Source organism: Monodelphis domestica, chromosome 5, assembly GCF_027887165.1.
Source record: "Monodelphis domestica isolate mMonDom1 chromosome 5, mMonDom1.pri, whole genome shotgun sequence".
NCBI classification, from domain to species: Eukaryota; Metazoa; Chordata; class Mammalia; order Didelphimorphia; family Didelphidae; genus Monodelphis; species Monodelphis domestica.
Genome location: NC_077231.1, coordinates 78,398,617 through 78,423,612, shown reverse-complemented (window position 1 = coordinate 78,423,612; position 24,996 = coordinate 78,398,617). Strand labels below are relative to the sequence as shown.

The 24,996-nt window shown below is 41.3% G+C and overlaps 1 protein-coding gene across 2 annotated transcripts in view; it reads left to right on the top strand.

The window, feature by feature from the left end:
- Nucleotides 1–24,996, top strand: part of TMCC3 (transmembrane and coiled-coil domain family 3) — a 397,001-nt gene that overhangs the window by 247,272 nt on the left and 124,733 nt on the right. The window contains exon 1 of one of the 2 annotated variants that reach the window (XM_001363950.4): nt 15,152–15,773. The exons of the other annotated variant lie outside the window; for it this stretch is intronic. Within the exon in view, the coding sequence (XP_001363987.1) occupies nt 15,696–15,773 (78 nt within the window). The 5' untranslated portion in view covers nt 15,152–15,695. Of the gene's footprint in view, nt 1–15,151; nt 15,774–24,996 lie in introns of those variants that run through there. 2 annotated transcript variants of the gene reach the window in all.

Sequence of the window (24,996 nt, the reverse complement as noted above, 5' to 3'; positions counted from 1 at the left end):
TGGCTTAAATCTTGGTATAGGGCTAATTTTTCATCCTCAGCACATGAAGAGGGATTGCTTTCTTTCTGTTCACCCCTTCTCATGCATGTCTTTGGGGATGGTACTAGTCAATTTTTAACTCCCTCTCATTACTGTATGCTACTATTTTCCTCAATTCACTACATTTCCTAGATTGCAAAATGTATCTGCTTCCTAGGCAGGGAAAAGACAGAAAACATTTCCCTATACATTTAGCACCTTACAGGGAGGAGATTGGCATATTTGGTTATCTCATACCAAGCCAGAAGATACAGAATGTCTTCCATCAGGAAAACCTGGATTCCTCTTCTGCTTTGGGCATATACTGGGGGTGTGGCTCTGAGCAAGTCACTTAACGTCTGAATGACATTTATGTAGCATTTAAAGTTTGCAAAGCACTTCACTAAGATTATCTAATTTTATCCTCACCTCAAATTCTGGGAGGTTGGTGTTATTGTTTATTCCCATTTTCCAGGCAAGTACAAATGAGTTAGAGTTAGAGAATTGGATTCTGAAGCCCTCCTTTGCCACTTACTCTCTATGTCATCTTACCCAAGGCATTGAACTTTAGTTTCCTCCATATAGGCTTTTAGCTGAGTGATCTCTGAGCTTCCTTTATTACAATTGCTAATCTGCATCAGCAGTGCAGAAGTTAAGACACCAATGAATCACTGGTCCAGACAAACAAACAAGTCAACTGTGTCATTTCTCATCTCTAAGTTCCTTATGGATTCCAAAATGCAGAATCTGAATGTCCGAGGCACATCCCATGAGCCCTGTGTCATTGAGAAGATTATGGAAGATACATAAGAGTGTCCAGCAGAGAAATCTGGGTCCAGTTGACATTTTAGAACTCTTAGTTGTATGTGTAGATCTTAGACATCTGTTTCTATCCTCAACCAAATCTTATTTTTTATAATCAGATTTGGGGTCTGTTCATCTGTTCAGTGGTCCTGTTGTTCAGTAGTTTCAGTCATAATCAATTCTTCATGACGCTATTTGGGGTTTTTGGCAAAGATGTTGGAGTGGTTTACCATTTCTTTCTCTAGCTCATTTAGCAGATGAGGAAAAGGGGGCAATTGCAGTTAAATGACTTGTCCAAGGTCACACAGCTAGTAAGTGTCTGAAACTAGATTTGAACTCGGGAAGATGAGTATCTCCACTGCACCTGGAAACTAGACAAAGCTGCCTTTGCTCCAGGGACTCTTGCTCATCAGAACCATACTAGAGCATTCAGGTATTTGTGATACTACTGCTGAGCCTGAATTTTGAATGGTTTGTGGTGTTTATCCATTTCAGGGCAGTGTTATAAAATTTATTGATAAGACTTCACAGTTGGGTCAGAAGAGATTTAGAGGTCACTTAATCCAGCTCCTTTGTTTTACATATGGGGAAGCTAAGGCCAAGAGACATTGAATGACTTAAGTGGAAGATGTTCATCACTTCGATGAATCTGTATTCTAAAGTCAACATATTCAGGACCTCCTAATAGTGGGGAGACACTGTGATATAGTGACTAAGGAGCTAGGACCTGCATTCAAATTCTGCATCTGACACAGACTATGTGATCCTAGACAAATCATTTAACCTCTTAATGCCCCAGTTAGCTCTCAAAGAATATACATTCCAGGAAAGAGACCAACTCAAATCTGTACAATGGGTGTTCTTTCAAGGGCAAGAACTGTGCTTTGTTTTGTGGTTGCCTTTCTTTTTTGGACCATCCCCAGCATTTAACTCAATGTTAGGCACACCAGTAAGCCTTTAATAATGCTTGTTGGATGACTGCTTTAATAGAGAGAATGTCCTCCCCTGAGAGTTTCCTTTATGAGTGAAATCCAAAGTCTAGTTCCTCTCTCCAGATTAACAGTTTATATGGAGAGAGACAGTTTGGTGGCACAGTAGATAAAACATTTGGCATAGAGTCAGGAAGACTCATCTTCCTGAGTTCAAGTCTGGCCTCAGACACTTCCTAGTTATGTGAACCTGGGCAAGTCACTTAACCCTGTTGGTGTCAGATTCCCCATCTGTCAACTGAGCTGGAGAAGGAAATGGCAAACCATTCCACTTTCCAGAAAACCCCAAATGGGATCATGAAGAGTTGGTCATGGCTGAAAGGAATGGACAACAACAAAAAATCCTATGTGGGATGGGGGTAAGAGAAGATATGGAAAAAAAAAGAGTATTGCATGAAAGAAACACAAGTCGAGATTTTAATAAAAACTCCCATTCCCTGGAGCCCTTTACAAGTTTTGCCAAATAATTTATACACATTACCTCATTTGAGCCTCATAGCACCCCTGTGAGGTAGGTGCTTAATTATGGGTGCTTAATTAATGTCTCCATTTTCCAGATGAGGAAACTAAAGGACAGGCTAAATGATTTGCACGGGGCCACATTTCAAATCTGGTGCTCCATCAACTCTGCCACCTTCCTCAAACTAATGTTTGTCATTAATCAGTCAGAGGATGGAATGGCAAACCTTTTAGAGAATGAGTGCCCAAACTGCAACCCTCTTGCTGCATGTGAGCCCTACTGCCCCCCCCCCATGCCCCTGCCACCTTACCAGACGGAAAAGGGAGGAAATGTTCCCATTGGACTGCTGAGCAGAGGGGTGGATGATGTGAGAAATATCCTAAGATGTGCATGGAGAGGGGGAAGGGAGCAGCCCCTCCGGCATGTGTGCCATAGGTTTGCCAACACAGGTCTAGGTTATTAAGCACTTACCAAGCCAAGTACTGTGCTTTTCACTGATGACAAACAAACTAACAAATAAACAAAAATCAAAGTAATGAATGAACAAACAAATGAATAAAAAGGTAATAAAATAAATGAAAATAATAAAAATTTAAATAACATAAATGAATGAATGAAGGAAAAAATGAATAATAAAAATTGGTAATCCTTGATCTCCAGGAGCTCACAGGCTAATGACAAGTAATATCCTTCAGTTCAATACAACCTTGCCTGAGAAGCAGTTTATAATTATAATTTTGTCAAGGCCAAAGTGAAATTGAAAGACTGGATGGTATTTAAGTCAAACATGAGTGCTGCAAATCTTCCTGTTCCCCTGCAGAGTCCTTCTCCACCTTCTACCCCATTTGTTTTCTTTTCTCATCACTTATAGTCTGCCCTGCCCACCCACCTCTTCTCTTTCAGGTCTTTTCTTAATATAGAGAAACATTCTCTCTCTCTCTCTCTCTCACCCTTGCCTACCATCTCAGAATCAATACTATGTATTGGTTCTAAGGCAGAAGAACGGTAAGGGCTGGGCAATGGAAGTTAAGTGACTTCCCAGGGTCACGAAGCTAGGAAGTATCTGAGGTCAAATTTGAACCCAGGACCTTCCATCACTAGGCCTGGCTTTCAATCCACTGAGCCACCCAACTGCCCCCAAACCATTCTCTTTAATGCCAAATAATAAATACAGTGTTGGTGGGTCTAGCCCTGGCTCTAAAATAAATAAATATATAAATCAGAATGTAAAAAGGAGTTTAAATAAAATAATAAAAAGTGAGCTTGATTTAGATTCAGAGAACCTGGGTTCAAATCCTATCTCTACTAGTTATCACATAGGTCATTTAAATTCTTTTGATCTGTTTCCTCATCTGTAAAATGAAAGGGTTAGGCTAGATGGTCTCTAAATCCACTTGGAACTCTAAATCTGGGATGGTATAACCTTGGGCAAGTCCCTTGATGTTTCTTCACCTGTAAAAGGAGGGCATTACATTGATGAAATGCCCTCTCAGGTTCTCCAGTGCTAATATTTGAGTCAGTGTTGACCTAAAAAAGATGCATATTACATATGTGTACCTTACCCAGACCTTTGCATTCAAGGCCCCTCCTAGAGAAAGTATTTAAAACTATTGAACAAACATTAATAAAGCCTTATTGAATCAAAGCATGTGTGCTTCACCCTGTCAAATACATACTGGGGTGCATAGATTTCATTTTAATATAGGAGGTTTTAGTTCCTTTAAGAATGCTGTCTGGTGTCTCTTGCCTGTTGTAAGAATTAAAAAAAAAAATTTCTCTAAGGGCCTTTTGGTTATCTAATGAGAATTAATCCCTTTCCTGAAAACAGTGCATCTCCCATCATAATGGGAACTGGAACCCTGTTGTTCACAGACAGGTGTTTGAAAGGGGCCTGGCTATCGAATTGGGTTTTGTATTTGAGTGGATCCAGACTCTGAAGTGTCCCTCTACCCAAAAGTGCAGCTCTGAATCTCTCTGTTCCCACTCATGCTGCGTGATTCTTGTCCATGGCCTTCCATTCATCCTGCACAGAATATTTCCGCAATGTACTGGAGACCTTTTTCTGGGTCATTTAACATAGGGTGTTCTAAAAGTCTTAGTGCAGTTTTAAACTATTAGAGAGAAAGGAAGGAAGGAAGGAAGGAAGGAAGGAAGGAAGGAAGGAAGGAAGGAAGGAAGGAAGGAAGGAAGGAAGGAAGGAAGAGAGGGAGGGAGGGAGGGAGGAAGGAAGGAAGGAAGGAAGGAAGGAAGGAAGGAAGGAAGGAAGGAAGGAAGGAAGGAAGGAAGGAAGGAAGGAAGGAAGGAAGGAAGGGTAAGAAAGAAGAAAGGAAAGAAAATAAAAAGAAGAAAGAAATAGAAAGAAAGAAGGAAAGAAAGTATTTGCTATCAAAAAACTTGCATTCTAATAGAAGACTCCCATAGGGAGGAGATGGCTTGTGAGTTACTAGTTCCATACATATCTATTATCTCTATCTTTCTAGGTGACTGCTTTACCTTCTTTTCTGATCTCCTATCCTCTGTAATGTCTTTTATTTTTTAACCTTTACCTTCCCTCTTAGAATCAATACTTGTATTGATTCCAAGGCAGAAGAGTGAGAAAGGCTAGGTAATGGAGGTTAAGTGACTTGCCCAGAATCACCCAGGTAGGGAATGTCTGAGTTTAGATTTGAACCCAGGACTGTGTTCCATCTCTAAGTCTGGCTCTATCCACTGAGAAACCTAGCTGCCCCTATCCTTGTGACTTCTTAATCAAAATTTGATCCCTTCCTGGCCACCAATCCCTTATATGGGTTGTGTGCTCCTCTTAGAATGTAAGTTTTTGAGGGCAGGAACTGCCTTTCTATCTGCCTATCTATCTTTCTGTATGGCTGTCTTCCTTTTTTCTTCCTTCTGTCCTTCCTTTCTTTTTTCTGTTTGTATCTACCATCTCTTAATACATGCTTCCTTCCTTCCTTCCTTCCTTCCTTCCTTCCTTCCTTCCTTCCTTCCTTCCTTCCTTCCTTCCTTCCTTCCTTCCTTCCTTCCTTCCTTCCTTCCTTCCTTCCTTCATCTTAAGCAACCTGACTTCTAATTTTCTTAACCAATAAATGCAAAGCCAGAAACCCAAATGGGCTTTGTGATTTTAAAAAAAGAGAAAGAAAAGCATATGCTGATTCAAAGACCTCAGCCATTATGTAATCAGCCTTTACTCTAATGGCCCCTTTCTAAATTTCTACCCTTTTACTTTCACACACCAAAAGATTGGGACTCAAGAGCCTTGAGGGCTCCTACAGAGTACAGTACTAGTGAAGACAGTTCTCTAGAAGTCAATGCCTTCCTAGGGTTATTAGGAAAGTTGGTGTTCCACTGATCTGAGCTTGGGAAACAGGGAAAAGGTTAAGAAGATGCTTTGGGGGACTCTGCTCAGCCAGGAATATTTGGATGGCTTCTACTGACACCGGATAATAGACGGGTTCTTGCTATAGCAGAGGAGAAGCTGGAATGTGTAACATTGGAAGCAGTGATCTCAGATACCATCTGTGTGGAGGAGGGTATGGTCCTGGTGTTATAGGGATGGGAAGTGGAAAAGAATTGGGAGAAATAAAAAGTACCCTGTACTCCTTTGGCAAAATGTACAAGAACCTAGTCATCTGTTTGGTCCTGAATATAGATTGGAAATATTTTGCTATTCTTCCAGCATTGCCACCATCGTACACTTATTAAATGCCTACTATGTGCCAGGCATCATCAAGAAGGGAATACTGGAGTGCCCGCCTAGTGTGGTGTTGGTTATTGTTGCAGAATGAAATTAGATTTGTTTACCTGCCTCCCGCTGTTTAGGATTAACTTGCTGATAGCCAGCTGCTGTTTTCCCAGGGACTGGAGAGAGTGATGCAAACCTTAAAACCCTCGAGCCATTAACAGCTATTAGCCTTTTCCCTTGAGGGTTCTTGAACAAATGTCCAGAACCCAGGATGTTAGCTCAGAGGGAATATTCCCTTAGCACAGGGGTTCTTAAGCTAGAGTCCAGGGGTTTCAGGTTTTCTGTAAATTTGGATGGGAGGAAAGACATCTTTACTTTAACTGCCTTCTAACTAAAATTTACCATTTCGTTCCATTATGAATGTAGAAAACAGACTTTTTTACTGAGAAGCAGTCCATAGTATTCACAAGACTGCCAAATGAAATAGAGGGAAGAAGGAAAGGAAAGAAGGAAGGAAGGAAGGAAGGAAGGAAGGAAGGAAGGAAGGAAGGAAGGAAGGAAGGAAGGAAGGAAGGAAGGAAGGAAGGAAGGAAGGAAGGAAGGAAGGAAGGAAGGAAGGAAAAGAGAAACAGAGGGAGAGGAAGAGAAAGAAAAATGAAGGAAGAGAAAGAAAAGAAAGGAAGGAAATAAAAAAAGGAAAGGGTGTGGTGGTGGAGAAAGCATGTATTAAACATCTACTGTAGGGCATGGTAGAATGGATAGTGTGGTGGACCTGGAGTCAGGAAGTTCAAATCTAGTCTCAGATACTAATTGTGTCACCTGGGCACATTTCTTTGTCCTGTTTGCCTCTGTTTCCTCATCTGGAAAATGAGTTGGAGAAGGAAATGGCAAACCACTCCAATATCTTTGCCAAGAAGATCCCAGATGGGGTCACAAAGAATTGGGTATAACTGAAATGACTCAGCAGCAACAAAAAAAGCATCCCTTATATGCTAGGCACTTTACTAAGTACTTTACAAATATTCTCTTATTTGATTCTCACAACACTGAAAGGTAAGTGCTCTTACCCTCATTTTACAGATGAAAAAACCAAGACAGTTACAGATTAAGTGACTTATCCAAGGCCATGCAGCCAGTGGATGTCCACATTAAGTCTAGCATCAGTATTGTAAACCCCAGGGAACAAGGGGACACAGAGTGCCTAAGGAGAGGAGAACCAGTCTAGGAAAACTGGTTATAATGAGTCGAGTTAAGTGAGGAGAAGATGATGGGAGTGTGTTTGTGGAGGAGAAAGGGAAAGAGAGAAAGTCTCAGTTTCCCCCCAAAAAACAATGCAAAACAAAACAAAACAAAAATCCTTATAGGATATCTGTTCATTTTATAGAGAGGGAAACTGAGGCCCCCAGATTGACTTGTCCAAATCCATACAAATAGCAGTCAGATTTTGAACCCCCAGGTTTTTTGTTTGGCCCACAATGATTCACACTTGGGCCTATAATTGTCTTCAAGAGTAAATCTTTTTTTCCCCCAAACCTTACTTTCTCTCAGCAATAATTCTAAGACAGAAGGACAAGAGCTAGGCCAGCCTTGGTGAAGACATGGCACAAGTGCAGATCCCACACTGGAGGAATTGCTGGGTCCCCCTTTTCCCAGCTCCTGAGGACATTTTTGCATGCCCCCCCCTCTGTTCCTCAGCCCAAAAGGAGCACTTTCTCCCTCAGCTCTCTTCTATAAAGTGAGGTTCATAGACAGTTTGAATTTGCCTTCTGGGCACTCAAACTGGGAAAAGGTTTGCCAGTGCTGGCCGGGCAAATGGAGTTCAGTGACTTGCCCAGGCTCTCACATCTAGGAAGAGTCTGAGGTCACATTTGAAGCCAGGTCCCCCAACTCCAGGCCTAGCTCTATCCACTGTGCCATCTAGCTGTCCCTACACACAAATCCTTCATGGACTCACTGACATCACATTTAGCTTAAGTGAGAAGACCAATTCACTCACAGCTCCATTCTGAGATGCAGCCAGGCTATCAGTGTAAATGTTTGATAAAACATGGCCCCACTGGGTTTGGCAGGTATGAAGAAGTGTTAGGCAACAGGAGGCACTTCTGTGATAGCCATATGTAGTTTTTAAATGATTTATAGGGGCAGCTGGGTGGCTTAATGGATTGATAGCCAGGCAATCCTGGGTTCAAATCTAGCCTCAGATGCCTTCTAACTAGATGCCCTGGGCAAGTCACTTAACCACTCTTGCCTAGCCCTTACTGTACTTCTGTCTTGGAACCAATCCACCATATTGATTCTAAGACCGGAGGTAAGAATTGGAAAAAAAAAAAAAGATGTATAAGGCAGTCTACCCAAGGTATCAGATGAGTTTAACAACCAGTGAGGTTAGTAGTGAAAGCATTTTTGAGATTTAGACTTTGGCCACATGAAACTCGGGCTCCTTCCACTAACTCACTCTATAGGAGCGTCATAGCTAGTACTGAAATGTAGGGATATTACCATCCTGAGTCATACTTCCATATGGCGCTCTAGAAGCTTTCTTCAATCCTTGGACCGACCAGTCTGTCATCTTCTCAATGTGATACTTGCTTCCTCCCTTTAGGAAAATCTCAATTGATCTTTTAACTCTGTGAGAGTTCTTGTCTTTCTTTTCTTTCAGTTCCAAAGCATGATAGTGGTAAGGTCTAGGCACTTGGGGTCAAGTGACTTATCCAGGGTCGCACAGCTAGGCAATGCAGCCACCTAGCTGCCCCCTCTGTGAGATTTCTTATCCATGTCCTTCTATGAACCCTCTGTAGATAGATCTTGCCAACACAATAAAGACCTTCCTCTAAGAGGGCTCTGGAAATTTGACAGATTCAGCAGCTGAGTGCATGACCATCCATCCTGTTCTTCTAGATGTTGCTATGGGATCAGCCCATTGCCTTGACTTACCTTTACTCGATGTTCTTGCATGTAAGTCATATTCATCCTGGCCTTCCGAAAGGCTCAGCAGGCTCATTGTAGGTTGACAGCCACTAAAGGCCAGGGCTGCCTCAGGTGAGGCTGGTAGGGTAGTTCAAGCTTGAGACTGGAATGAAATGAGACACTTGTAGGTCAAACTAGAAGTTAACAGGATGAAATTTTCTTTGCCATAGCATGGAAAGGATTCTTATTAAGACTATGGTACCACTGCTTTAGGTAAATGAAGCCTATCCCTCATATTTGTATAAAAAAGGTCTTGATCAAGAGATCAGGCAACAGTACTATATTTTTCAGGTTTTAGCAGATATTGGCTCCTTTGAGGCTAGTTTCTCTTCTGCTCTTAGGTGACCAGATGTCTCCACTGGGGGCTGGAACCTTAGAACTCTGGGTCAGTTAAAGCTCATGGTCAGAGTTGATTCCTTTTAAGGAAAAGCTGGGCTAGGCTCTGGGGGGTATCTATGTATACCAGGGGTATGCTGCATCCAGCTGGTATGGGCTCTGAGAGCTAAATTTACAACCTGGAAATTGGTGAACCCAAAAAATCAGGGACTGATTCATTGTTTTATTAATTTCTAAACTTTAGAAAATGATAGAAAAAATGGGTTCAAATCTGGCCTCAGACACTTCCTAGCTGTGTGACCCTGGGCAAGTCACTTAACCCCCACTGCCCCCACTCTTCTGCCTTGGAACCAACACATAGTATTAACTTTAAGATGGAAGGTAAGGGTTTAAAAAATAATAATAATAATTCTTGAGATATCTTCCCCATACATTTACCAGCACACCTCTGAGAAGAGCCTAGAAAAAATTAGCCCACAAAAGGAGAACAATTCATACTATAACAACAACACTGTAGACAAAACGTCTTTGAAAGACTTAAGAAGTTGAACAATATAATGACTAACTATGATTTCAGACAAGCACTGGTGATTCAGGCCACCCACCTCCTGACAAAAGGGGTGCAGAATGAAAAGTATGTATTGTTGATCTGGCCAGTGCAGAAATTTGTCTTGCTTTACTACCCATATTTATTTCAAAGGCTTTGTTTTCCTTTTTCAATTGAAAATGGTAAAGGTAATTTATGCTTGTCTGTTGGGGGAGATGTTTTTTTTTTCCCTTGAGGAGGGCAATTTTTTTTAAAGGAAAGAAAAGTCATCCTACATCTGGCAGTCTTGAGAAATATTTCTTCTAACACAGTAGAAGCTGGTCATTTTAAAGTGAAAACTGGATTTATGGTGAGCTAGTCTGCTTCTGGCTTATAAACTGTGTAGTACAAATTGCCAGCTTGTAAATGTACACTCCAGCCTACTTTCTTCCATTTCAAAAAGCCAGATTTATTGTCCCTTTCTTTCCTTGCCCCCTTTTAAACAATGTTTATGGTACCTTCTTTCCCCCCCCCCCCAATTTATTATATATTGCTCTGTGCTATAAAATCATACTGTGACATGAAAAAGAAGCATGTTTCTGTCTCCTCATTTTAGGTTTCAATTTCTGTTCATTTATCAGCTTTTCCCTCCTCTATCTCTTCTAATTTCTTCTCTAATGACATAAGAAGACTTGGTGCTTCTAATAATCACCATAACTAGCTTTTATCTATTGCCTCCTTAGTGCCAAGCACTATGCTAAGTTCTTTACAAATATCTTCCCCTTTGATCTTCACAATTAACCTCGGAGGTAGATGTTAATTATTAATTATTTAGGCCCTTTGCTGAAGAGGAAACAAGCAGAAAGGTAAAATGGCTTGCCCATTTTGTTGTTGTTGGGTTATTTTCAGTCATGACCAACTCTGTGACTCCATTAAGGGGTTTCTTGGCAAAGATAGTGGAATGGTTTGCCATTTCCTTCTCCAGTTCATTTTCCAGATGAGGAAACTGAGGCAAACAGGGTTAAGTGTTTTGTCCAGGGTAACCCAGCTAGTAAGCATTTGAGGCAGGATTTGAATTCAGGGTCTCCTGACTCCAAGTCTAGCTCTCTTACCCACTGTACCACTTAGCTGCCTATGAAAAGCAGTATCCAGAAAGTCCTGTACTTGATATATCAGTAATGAATATTTAATAGTTAAATGTTTTACTTTCAGCTCTCTTTACTTTCAGTAAGTGTGAGCTACTATTAGTCATTGAGGGCTAGCAGCATTTATTCAATTCCATTCCAGTGGCATTTCTCAAATACTTCTAGTGTGCCTCTGAACCACTTTACTTACTCTCCTGGGAGGTCTAAATGAGTTCAGTAAACTTTTAAGGATCCATTTTATGCAAGGCAAGGGGCCTTCTGCTGGGAATACAAAGTCAAAGATAAGCTCATGATGGGAAGGAATAAAATGGGGGAAAAGATAAGCAATTGATTTCACTGATTTCTACAATTAGAACACTTGAAATTAATCTGGATTTTTTATTTCTAGAAATTTCAAACATAGCATGCTATGCCTTTCCTGACCTTTGCCTCATCTCTCTGAATTACTTTCTATTTATTGGGTATGTATTTTATATTTACTTAAGGCCTCTCCTCATCAACACTTCTTGGCTCTTAGCATAAACTAACATTTCTTTTTTTTTTTAATTCACTTTCTATCTTATTAACATCTCGAAGACAGAAGGACAAGGACTAGGCAATTTGGGGTTATGTGACTAGTCCAGCGTCACACAGCTAATAAGGGTCCAAAGTTGGATTTGAATTCAGATCTTCTTGTTTGAATAGTATATTAAATCACCCCATGGGTTCCCAACACAATTTTTTGTTATTGTTGAAAGGAGTTGGGGGGGGGCATTGAGAATCACTTGTGATAGTTTTGTGTTGGGGAGTAGGTTTAATCAATCAATCAGCAAATATTCATTAAGCATCTATTATACTCCCCAGGGTGGGGATGCAAATTCACCTGGGAAACATTTCCTCCATTAGATTGTGAGCTCTGGGAGAGCAGGGGCTGTTTTTTGCCTGCCTTTGTGTCCCCAGGCTTAGTTCAGTGCCTGACACTTAGTAGGTCTTTTATAAATACTTGTTGATTTATCTAGACCCCAGAAGTTTATAATCTAGCTGGGAGAAACACATGCATGTTAGAGTCCCCAGGTTGGGGAGTCAGGATTTATTCTGTGAGTTTTCCCTGGGGTCACCACCTTGGCTAGTATGGTAATAAAAACTTTGGATAAATATTTATGCTTAAGGCCAGAGGCTGAATCCCATTAAATACATCAATGGGTGGGGGTGGGGGCCATTAGGTGATTCAATGGATAGAGTGCCAGACCTGGAGTCTGAAGGCCCTGGGTTCAAATTTGACCTCAGATACCTCTTAACTGTATGACCCTAGGCAAGTCACTTAACCTCAGTTGCCCATCTCTTACTGTTCTACCTTGGAACAGTTACTTAGTATCAATTCTAAGGCAGAAGATAAGGATTTTAAAGGGGAAAAAATACATCAACTAATTCTGCTCTTCATCTTAATGAAAAGAAGAAAAACAAGATGATAGCAAAAATGCCCTCCTAAATAATTATATAGGACTAAATATTCTCTCACTAATTTTTGCAAGGGGAAGTAGATGTTCATGGGAATAAGAGTATTTTTGAATCTTTACCTTTAAAGAGGGAATTCTCTCTCCCCAGGGAACTTACAGAGCTCTGTTATTCTTCAGTGAAAGGTGCTAGACCTGTTCTTCCATCTGGTACTTCTCCCTGGGACTGCCAGATGGAAATCAGCTTTGCCCATTTTCTTATGGGGAAATGCAGCCTGTGATATTTAGGTGGTGTATATGAGGGTGAACGTGAGCCTGTGCGTGTCCAACTGAGCTGTCAAAGGTTTCAGTGCAGTCTATGTCTGTTGCTTGAGGACTGGCCTAGGGAAGTTCATCACCAGGCTGGCCCTGGAAGAATAACATTTTCAGCTATTGCAACTCCATAAAACTTTCTACTAAGTTCTAGAGGAGTCATAATCTGCCTCAGTGGAGGGAGGACCCTGCACTGACAGAATCACAGATTCTTTTTTTCTTTGTTTACATATTCTTAAAATATTTTAAAATATATTAAAGGCAGCCTTGTGACCAGCAGCTCTAGGATAAGGAAAGAGTTCACTCAAAACTAAAAGAATCTTAAAAATCTTCTCTTGGTTTTGGAGTCCCAGCCAAGTAGATTCTATTACTCCTACTCCTAAATAACAGATGGATTTCTCTTAGAGGCCTCACTAGAGTACTATAGTATGTAGCTTCCAAAATGCTGTCTATACAGCATCTCAGCAATGTGGGTCCAGATAGTATTATAATCCTGATTTTACAGATGAGGAAACTGAGTTCACATAGCCATTCTAGTGTTTTTTCCAATGAACTTTAATTCCTAGTAGCAAAACCAGTCAACAAGGATTCATTAATTGCCTAATATGTGCCAGAAATTGTGCCAGATGCTAAAGATACAGTTCAATGAACTAGAATTTATTAAGCACCTACTATGTTCCAGGTACCATACTAAGCCCTGGGGATAGGAAGAAATGCACAAGACAATCTCTGTACCCAAGAAACTCAAATCCCTTAAGAGAAAATGTGTGTATCTATATCTATATATATTTTGTACATCTCATATGTATGCATGAAATATACAAAATAATTACCAGGTAATTGGGGGGGGGGGTGAAGGGAAGCAGTAGTATCTGGGAGAGAGACTTAAGAAAGGCTCCATGTAGGAGTGAGACTGAATATTACTTTGCTTGTACTTTTCCAACCAGGGTCATTAGACTTGATTGTAGTACTTCCTGACAACTTTAAGGTACTTAAATAGTAGCTCTTAGTATCATCTACCTAAGCTGATCATTAATTAAACTAAGTTCTGGCCTCTATTTCCCTCTCCAGTCTTATTTCATATTCTTTCCCTTCTGGCCATCACTCTTTGGTTTGGTCAAACTGGCCTGCTAGCTGTTCTCCTAATAGGACATGCTACTTCTTACTTCTGTGCCTGGAATGGGCTACCTCCACATATTTAACTTCCTTCAAAGCACAGCCCAATGAAGCTTTTCTTCATTTCCACCTCTTTCCCCTGCCCACCACTGCCCACCAATGTAGAGCTGAAAAACATCTTAGAGGCTAGGTACTATTGTCCATTTCATGGATGAGGATACTAAGGCCCACATCATGCAGGTTAAGGTATCAGAGATGGAATTTGAACCCAAGTCTTAGGACTACAGAACAAATCCTCTTTCCCTTTGTACTTCTCTGCCTTCTTTATACTAGCTGTTTTCTACTTTCTTCCTCTTGAAAGAACTTGTTACTGTGTATATACACTGATCTTTATATTTACTGTAACCAACTTTTTTCTGTTGTGTGTATTTCCAGGACCTTGCTCAAAGGATAGGGACTGGACTTGAATCTTGTTGATATTGGTAACTCCAAGGTAAGGAGACCCTCCCCTACTAATGCACCTTAGCTTCTCTACAATTTAGTCTTAGAATAGTAAGTCCCCAGAGGTTAGGTGACTCGACCAGGGTCACACACCCTACAAAAGTCAGAGCTGGAACACAGGTCTTCCTGGCTCCCAGTTCAGCTTTCTATCTAGCAAGCTACATAGTAAGTAAGCCTTATTTGATAAATATTCATCAAATTGAATTTCTCCTGTCCCTGTGGTCAAACCAAGAAAAAGAATGCAGAACAAGTGTAAGGAAAGGAGAAATAAGAGGGTGGCATTCGAACTAGACTGATGATTCTTCAACAGGTGGCACTTGGGAGAGGAGGGCTTTGCGGAATCTCCACGTTAGCTGTGGCATTACCTGTGCATAAGCTCACAGGTCCAGTCCCAATCCCTTTGAGCAAAGTACCCGAGATACAAACCACGAGAGAAAAAGTTTGGTTACAGATTTATAGGCGAAAGCTTGATAGAGGCAAGAAAAGAGAGAAAGTGTCTAGGGACTAGCAGGGAACTATATTTTATGTGAGGGGGAGGAAGCTGATTTCACTGTGTAAAAGTAGATGGGGACCAGATTGAGGAGAGTTTTGAATGCCAGCCTGAGGAGTCTGACTTTTCTCCTTGAGAGGTAATCCTGAGTCTCCGAAGTTTTGCTGTGTTTCTTGTTTAGCCGGGTGTGTTAGGAGAGGAATCTGGCGGCTCTCTGGGGGCTTGGAGTTGAGGAGGGGGTGGGGACGTAGAGGATGAGAGATCAGTCAGGGCAAATGTTTGAAGCAGTCCAGACGAGAGAGAAAGAGGGCAAGAATTTGGGCAGCAGATAAATAGAATGGAACCCGGGGGTTGTGGGGAGAGGTGGAAAGAGACCAGATTTGGCAATTGATTGGATGGGGGGCGGGGAAGGGAGTGGCCGCCTGTTGTGCACATATAAATACACCTAGAGAGGAGACGCCTTTTTTTTTTTTTTATTAGGGGGAAGAGGGAACCCTGGGAGACAGAAAAGTTTTCCTGGAGATCGGGACCGAGAGAGAAGGAAAGGGAAAGCGGACCTTCCCGCGCCCCCTGGGGGGGACCAGACTCTGGAGCTTGGAGCCCGGGGGACTAGAGGGGAGGGAAGAGGGAGGAGACTGGTTTTCCTCCGCCCGCTCTACCGCACCCTGCCTGCGGAGGCGCCGGCGAGTTCAGCAAAGGGTTAAGCCTTGGGGGGGAGCAGCCGCTGGCCAGACCCCTGGGCACCAGCCCGGTGTGGACGCGCCACGGGTGCTCCTGCCGAGCCGAACGAAAGGAAAAGTTGGGGGCTAGCCTGCGCTGCGGAGCGCGGCTCAGGGGATTAGCCGCTGGGGGCTCGGCGGTCTGGGACCAGCAGCCACCGTAACCACCGCCGCCACCTTCGCCTCCGGTAGCCAGGATGCCTGGCAGCGACACGGCGCTCACTGTGGACCGAACCTACTCGGATCCGGGCCGGCATCAGCGCTGCAAGAGCCGGGTAAGCTCGAGTGGGCCAGCGACCGAGGCGGGGAGGGAGGGTCTGAGGGCTGGCCAGGAAGGCTGGGCGCACATGGACTAGACCTGACCCTGACCCTGGACCCAGACCGATCACCACAGCCACCCGCTCGGGCCGGGGGAGGGGGCTGCCGGTGGCTTAGTCTTTTCTCACTCGCCTGAGCAGTTCCTAGAAATAGTTACGTTTAATGAGTGTTGCTTCCTCCTCCCCCGCCTCCCTTTCCTCCTTTCTCCGCAGCGCGCCCCAACTCTGTTCGCTTCTCTGGAGTTTGGGGTGGGGGGAGCACTCTTGAGAGCCCCGCCGTCGCCCGGACTTGAATGTGCATCTCTGGTGTCGAAAGTCCGGCCAACTCAAGCATTTAGTAAGCACCTACTATGTGCCAGGCACAATTCTGTTTTTAAATGACTAAAACAAAATATACAGGATTGAAGAGGATTGAAGATATCGGTTATGCTGAAATAATGATTTTTTTTCAACTTCCCGGGTCCCACATTAAGAAGCCCTGGACCCTCGCTGAAAAGGAGAGCCCCACATGGGTGGCCCTGTCCGCCAAGAGAGGCTCTTGGTCAGCCGGTAAGGCCAGTGAGGATCCCCAGTTTAAAGGGAAGAGTCGCGCGTATATGTGTGGTGTGTGTGTTAATGGGACACTGGAGACGGCAGAGACCTCTTTTCTCTGATCCTCCCCTTCCCCCTATGCGCACACTTCGTGTTTCCTCGGGTCGCTGAGGAGTGAGTGAACGAGAGCCTGATCCTGGGCTGGGCGCACTGGCGCTGCCGCCCCCCAAGAAGCTAGGCTTGAGGCTAGTCAGAGTCCCCGTCGGCTGCTTCCCTGCTCTTTAAAGGCAAGCGAAGCTAGCGCCCTTCTCATTGTTTGCGGTATAATTTGCTGTTACTGATTTTGGCTGTGGGCGAAAATAGCTCCTCTCTTCTGAAGCTTCTGCAGAGACGAGAAATTCAGGGCTTTAGAATAAAAGCTGAGTGGCCCAGCTTGAGTGAACAACATTACTTGATCTCTCCAGGCAAAGGAAAAACCAAGTCTTCCTCCGAGCCAGACGGGTCGGTTTTCTTGGCCTTCCCCTATCTTTTTGGATGTGACAACTGGACTGATTTCCCCCTCTTACCCGTTCGCTAAAAGCCTTGGAGCCAGCACCCTCCTCCTCCACCTTGGCATTGGTTGCTGGCCTGGTTAAGTCGTTTGCCCTTTGCTCTGTAAACAGTGCCCACTTGTTCTTGACCCCCAGGGTCTAGGTGTCAGTTTCTCTGTATAAAGTTCACCTGGGAAATAATCTGACATTCTGTTCTACCCACCTGGCTGAGCCAGAGCCTGATCAACTGACTGGAAATGTTAGCCTTGCCTACTTGCTGGGGAGTAAGTGCTCAGGGACCTTTTATTTTACTTGTGCAGGACTAAATAATTAGCCCAGACACGATAAGATTGTTTCCTTGTGTGTTTGACTGGCTGATAAAAGAGTAGACATTTATAGATCCTATGCCAGGCACTGGGATAAGGGCTAGGGATACAAAGAGAGTAAAAACAAAAACAAAACACGAACACACACACATACACAGGGTTCCTGTCCTCTAGGAGTTTATCTGTTAATGAAGGAGACAACACGCAAACAACTATCTTCAAACAAGATATGGACAGGATCAACTGGAGATAATTAACAGAGGAAAGGCACAAGAGGTACAGGGGACTGGAAAAGGCTTCTTGTAGAAGGTGGGATTTTAGCTGGGACTGGAAGGAAGCCAGGAGGTAGGGATGAGAAGGGAGAGAACTCCTGGCATGGAGAGCCAGTAAGAAGACCCAGAAGAAAGTTGAGTGACTTCTGATGGGGAATCCTATCTACCTCCAGAGAAAGAACTGTTGGAGTCATCTTTCACATCAGTGATTTTATGTTTTATTTTGGGGTTTTGGTTATGTATGAGTTTGCCTTACAACAATGACCAAAATGGAAGTTTGTTTTGCCTGACAATAAAAATTTTAAAAAGAATTTTTTAAAAATACCCAGAGTCAGAAATGAGTACTAAAACAGCAGAGAAGGCAATGTCCTTGAAGAAGTCTAGTACTTGGGGAGTGTGTAAGGTGTTGGGAAACTGGAAAGGTAACAGGGGCAGGTTATGAAAGGCTTTAAAAGCTAAGCAGAGAATTTTTATCATCAATTGAGCTATTACTGGTTTATTTCAAGTTTGAAGAGCAGGGACAGCATGATGGATTTGGAATTGTGTTGTTGTTTAGTCATTTCAGTGGTGGTGATTTTTTGAGACCCCTTTGGGGGTTTTCTTGGTAAAGATACCAGAATGGTTTGCCATTTTCTTCTCCAACACATTTTACAGATGAGGAAACTGAGGCCAACAGGGTTATATGACTTGCTCTGGTTCACCCAGCTAGCAAGTCTTGTTGACTCCATGCCTTGAGCTATATCCACTCTACCACCTAGATGCCAGTGGAATTATAGGATCATATATTTGGAGCTGAAAGAAACATTAGGGATCATGAAGTCCAGGGTTCAAATACCAACCCTGTGTGTCTTGGGAAAAATCAGTTAACCTCTCTGGATCTCAGTTTCCTCATTAATAAAATAATGGAACCAGATGACCTGTAAGGACCCTTTCTCCTCTAAATGACTTTTTAAGTCAATAACTATAGCATCTGGAGCCAGAGGACTTGGGTTCAAATGTCAACCATGGTGCTTGAAATTACATGCCTTTCTAGAAATCATTTCCCTGAAGCCTGTTTCTTCACCTGTAAAACGAGGGAGTTGGATTAGATCATTTATAAGGCCCCTACCAACTCTAAATTTTGGAACATAAGTCTTGGGCTAAATGCTTCTTCTCTCTTCTTCCCCAAACCCAACTTTTCCTTTGCTTAACTCCTTTAGTAGTTTCTCTTGGTTGAACAAAGCTCCCTAACAAATTAATATTTAGAATTCTAAAATTGCCACCAAGTTGATACGTAAAAATCCCAATTGCACAGCAATTTCGGAAATATTATTTTAAAATCTTTCATTTCCCACAACTTCCTTTATAGCCTGGGATCAAGTTTGATTTCCAAAAAGAGAAGAGGAAATTTCATTTCTTTGCTGAAGTGGTGGACTATGGGTGTGAAACATTGTATATACTATCAGAGGTTAAGTTGTTGGTTAGTTTTGCTGAAAGTGAGTTTTTTCCCACCTTCCTCTTTCATTTTTGATTCTTTGTTGCAAGGGATGATTTTTTTTTTGGATAAGGGAGGGATACATTTGGAAATGAAACTGATGTTTAAAACATTCAATACTTTTTTTTAACCTTTATCTTCAGTCTTAGAATTGATTCTGAGTATGTATTCTGAGGCAGAAGAATGGTATGGTCTAGGGTAGTTGAGTTTATGTTCTTGGCCAGGGTCACACAACTAGGAAGTATCTTAGGCCAGTTTTGAACCCAATAAATAAGTATTCCTGTGTCTAGGCCTGACACTCAATCCACTAGCCACCTGGATGATCCCCCCCCCCCAAATTGGAATTCATTTTTAAAAAACGAAATGCTTTTTTAAAGGAAATAGGTTTAGAATCTTAATGTTGGAGAAAAGATCGCAGGACCTTAGATTTAGAACTGAAAGGAAACCTTGTAGACCATTGAATCCAAACCCTTCATTTTTTTCATATGGAGAGATTGACTAGAAAAATGGAAGTGATTTATCCAGGGTCACAAAGATGCTAGAATTGGAACCCAACTCTTCTGACTCCAAACCCATTATCTTTCTCCTAGTCACAAATGAGAATAAATACTCTTCTTTAAAACTAGGAGCTTCTGTTACATATATTTTTTAATGTGTATATCGAATTTAATATGATAATAGCTGCACTGCCCTGATTATCTTTATCACTTTCTGAACTTCCTTCTGCTCTTTTCTGTGTATTTTTAAATGTTTCATTGATGCCTTTTCTGAAGTAGATTTTAATTGGTGTTTTGTGCAGCTAACACAATGGCTTGAAATTTTTGAAGATCTCTGATTTTTAAAAGATGTTCTAATAATAGTAGATAATATTTATGTAATTTAAGGTTTGTAAAATGCTATGTGTATGTCATCTCATTTAATCCTCACAATAAGCTAGAAAGGCAAATGCTATTATTATCCCAATTTTACAATTGAAAAAACTGAGTCACATAGAAGTTAAATAACCCATCCAGATTCATACATATGGTAAATGACTGAGGAAGGATTCTAATCTGGGTCTTTCTCATGCTAAGACTTTATGTACTGTGGAAGGAAGGAAGTAATCATTTGTTTAGCGCCTATTTGACAACAGCTGTGCTAAGTGATTTAGAAATATCTTCTCATTTGATCCTCACAATAACCTTGGAGAAAGGTGCTATTATTATCCTCTTTTTACAGTTGATGAAACTGAGGCAAATAAAGATTAAGTGACTTGCCTAAGGGCATACAGCTAAGAAGTTTCTGTAACCAAATTGAATTCAGACATTTCTGACTCTAGGCCAAATGCTCTAGGACACTAAGGGAATGAAGAGATTAAAAAGATTTTATTTTTTAAAGGTTTTATTGATGCTCTTTTCTTTTAAAAAAAAATCACCGTCATTATCCAGTATCTTCTTTCCCTTGCCCCTCTGCCTTAAATCTCCCTTGTAATAAAGGAGAGCAAAATAAATGGATATATTGGCCATGTCTGAAAATGTATGCCTCCCCCTATGTGGAGAGTGCTTTAAAAAAGAAGTGTGGAGTCTCTGATTTTCTTATACATTTCTGTGATGCCATTTCTGTAAAGTAATAGAATGAGTTGTTCTAGTTGACCAGGTTGCCCCATTCCATTCATCCTGCAGGCCTTGCTCAACTGTGGAAATCTTAACCGTAACCTTCCAGTAACTCACTTTCAGTTCTTATAAAATAAGAAAAGTATCCAAGGGTGCACTGGGGCTGTTTAGATGAAAAGATGTCATTGAGGAATTCACTTGGATATAGGCTTTCAGTCTTAGTTGTATGCCTTTAGGAAATCATCTGTTCTAGAGCTGATTTTTAGGGGCCAGCAAAAGTTAAACCAGGAAGGAGTGTTTATTTTTTTTCCTTTTCAAGTCCTCCTGATTTAACACCTATTGGATAATTTTATAAGCTTGGGTGATGCCTAATATTATGCTGCATTTATCACTAATAGTCCATTTGGTTATAGCTTGGCTACAGTTTTCATGAATATTGCCTTACCTGATCCTTATAATAACCCTGTGAATTAGGCAGGGCAGGTGACAGTATTATTATTGTGCCCATTTTACAGATGAGAAAACAAAGATGTGCAGAAATTGGGTCACAGAGCTAGGTAAGTGGACATGTCCTAGATCTGAATTTCAGGCCAAGGGACTTAAGGGTTTTTTCCTTTATTATAAACTTACAAAAAATAACCCCTTCCTTCTGTCTTAGAATCAATACTAAGGATCAGTTCCAAGACAGAAGAGCAGTAAGGGCCAGGCAATTGGAGTTAAGTGATTTGCCCAGGGTCACTGAGCCGAAGGCAATATATGAGGCTATATTTGAACCCAGGACCTCTAGTCTCCAGGCCTGTCTCTCTACCCACTGAACCATCTAGATCCCCCTCTTTATTAGAAACTTTTAGCAAACATGAATAAACAAAGAAAGGAAAACACAAAAGGGGATTGTATATGAAGTGCCAATCTTCTGTTATGTACAATTTGTAATAATAAATTTGTCCTTTTTGTCAGTGTCTCCTCTTAGACGTCCCTTTATTCTCCCCCTTTTTAAAGTGTTTTTTTAAAGGTTTCCTTTTCCTTCTTTTTTATTCTTCTAATCTCTATCACTATCCACTAACACTTCCTCATCCTGAAAGAAATAGAATAAATAAGTTAAACAAAACAAATCAGCACATTGGCATTCATCTGAAAATGCATGTCTCTTGCCCCTCTGCCAAAAGGTGGGAGGTGTGTTACATCATTAGTCTTATTTTTTTAGTCATTTTTCATTTTTCATTCTGAATTTTTAACATAAACTTGAATATTTCTTTGTACAAAAACAAAACAAAACAAGAAAAACTGGCTCCATGAAACCATGAATTGTAAATGTGTATTACATTTACTAAACAACATTGCCCAGCTTATCTTTTTCCCTTTATCATTATTCTTCTGAAGCTATGATTGGTCACTGCATGATCCCTCTTCTGAAGTTGTGATTGGTCATTGCCTCAATGAGAGGTCTTAAATCTTCCAAATTTTTTTTCCTTCACATTACTGTTCTCCTGGTTCTGCTCACTTCATTCTGCATCAATTCATAACAATCCTCCCAGGCTTCTCTGAATCTGGCATAGTTGACATTTCTTACAGCACAATATTATTCTATTTCATCTTCATACCATAATTGATTTTTATTTATTTTAATTTTAATTTATTCACATTTTTATTTAATTTATTTATTTTGTACCTTACATATACTTATATAATTTCTTCACTTCCAGTTGATAGGGGCACACTTTATTTCCACTTATTTGCTACAAAAAAAAGTGCTACTTTAAATATTTTGTACACGTGTGTCCTCCCTTTGCCCTCTTTTGAGGATATGGATGTGTTTATTCCTTGATGGGGTGAAAAGATCCACATATACAAAAATGTTTAAAACAGCAGGCGTTCTCTGTATGTGTGCATATATATACACACACACATATATATTTACATACATGTACACAGATATGTACATACATGTGTGTGCATAGAGACCTGGACGGTGTGTTATTTGATCAAAGGGAATACACCGTGTTCTGACTTTGGGGGCGTAGTTGCCTTCCAGAGTAACTGGATCACACTCATTTCTACCGCAGCATTCACTAGTGTTCTCTTCTGCAGGCTATGGGATACTAATTAGCTTTAAAAAAAAGGAACTGTGTGAATTAGTGAAGTACCTGGTGTCCTCAAAGAAACTAGGTTAGGTTGAAAATAAACCTGCTTGAGGCAAGCAAGAATTTTCATTAAAATCGAGATTACAACAGCAATGATTGAACTTCCTGTCTCTGGTTGCTGTCATCAGCTGTGAAATGAATGAAGTTCTTGGGTGAGTCTGGGTAGGCTCAGGGAGAACTTTTGGGAGATGATGATGACTTTGGGCATTTTGTTGGGGAGAACTCTAGTAAGCTTGCTTGCTTAAAGTGGTCTAGCAGAAGGAAATGTTTCTTTACCAACTCAAATCCATTAAGCTATTAGGGATATGCTTTCTTATTGTGATACTATAAGTAGCCACTTACCCTCTTCCCCTCTGTCTGGAGCCTCTGGCTACCGGCATTTGTCCCTCATCCTTGGCAAAGGCTTAAATATACTATGTTACAAATACCTCTACTAGACAGTCAGCTCGCTATAAGCTCATTACCTTTTTCCTCCCAGGCACTGTTTTCAAATTTTATTGACTTATAGACTCTCTTCCCATCCATTCCTTTCTCCCCATTTTCAGAGCCTCTGCTATAGCTCAGGACCTCATTATCTCTCATTTGGACTATTTGCAATAGATTCCCAATTGGCCTCCCTGCTGCCATGTATATCTATTCCTTTTCTGATGCATTCCCCACCCAGCTGCTAAAATGAAATTCCTGAAAAAAAATCTTTTTTGTCATTGTCATTCAGTAGTATCTGATTCTTCATGACCCCATTTGGGGTTTTCCTGGCAAAGATACTGGAGTGGTTTGTCATTCTCTTCTCCAGCTCATTTTACAGATGACAAAACTGAGGCAAACAAGGTAAAGTGACTTGCCCAAGGTCACATAGCTAGTAAGCATCTAAGACTAGATTTGAATTCATGTTCTCCTGACTCTAGGGCCAGAATTCTATCCACTGTGCTACCCCGTTGTCCTGAAAAAGACCTGACTTATACTCAAAGATTATTCCTCTTCTCAAGGCTCTAAAGTAACTTCCTATTGCCTTTGGGATAATATATGAATTTTTTGAAAAGAAGACAGACAGACAGAGTTTAGAGTTTAACCCACCAGCCTCCAAAATGTTATTATAGCCCTGCGCCATTTTAACACTAGTAGTTTATACTTAAAGTAAGGTGAAATAAATTGTCCCTCTCTCAGAATCTCTGGCCTCAAGCTGTTGTTATGAGAATCAAATGGTGAAATACTTAGCATAGTATCTGGCACATAGTAGGTGCTATATAAATGCTATTATTATTAAAGAACTAAATATGTGCCAGTCTCCAAGACAATTAGATCCTTAACTTTTGTAAATGTCTTTAGTTGTCAAGTCTAGGGAATTCACCTTTCATAATAGTTCTATAAGCCCCAGAAATTATGCAATCGGTGATACCATGCCACTTTATATTGAATTCCTCTGTTACTAAGTAGGGCACATTTATACATAATTAGAATCCTGTCTAATTTCTTCATATCTTGAGTATTTCTGAAAGCTTTCTTCTGTGTGCCTGCTTGCCTTTATACAGTAAATGTGTTTCCTGAAAAGCTAAAGAGATGTCAGATGACCAGGATGGGCAGCTCTCTGCTGTGGATAAAAAGGGCCTTCCTTGAAATCTGGAAGGCCTGAGCTCCAGTCCCTTCTCTAACTCCTATGGAGCTGTGTGGTTCTGGGCACATCTTTTAATTTAACAGCATCTTGGGTAGAAATCATATAGTGGAGCAGCCAGTCTTCTTTGGTAGTCAGAGTTTAGGTACTAGAAGGGACCTTCCTTCCTCCTTCTTCCTTCCCTTCTTCCCTCCCTTCTCCCTTCCCTTCTATCTTATAATCAATGCTAAGTATCGGTTCCAAGGCAGGAGAACAGTAAGGGCTAGGCAACTGAGGCTAAATGACTTGTTCAGGATCACACAATTAGAAAGTGTGTGGGACCAGATTTGAACCCAGCATCTTCCATCTCTAGGCCTGGCTCTCTATCCACTGAGCCACCAAGCTTCCTTTCATCAGTGACCTAGAATGTAGGTTAAGAGAGTTTCTGGGAGTAGTTAACATATTGACAAGTGACCTGAAGCTCAGAGAGTTCTATCCACCTGTCTGGCAGGCTATTTCCTACATCCTCTGTTCTACAATCAGATTCATTTCTCTTTAATTGATATTTTAAATTTTTACATTTCCTTCACTTCTGAATATATCCCTTTCTTCTCCCTGTGTCATCGAGCTCTTTCTTGGAGTAGACTTTTTAACCCTTACTTTCTTAGTAACAATTGTAAGCCAGAAGAGCAAGGGCTAGGCTAATGGGGTTATACTTGCCCAGGGT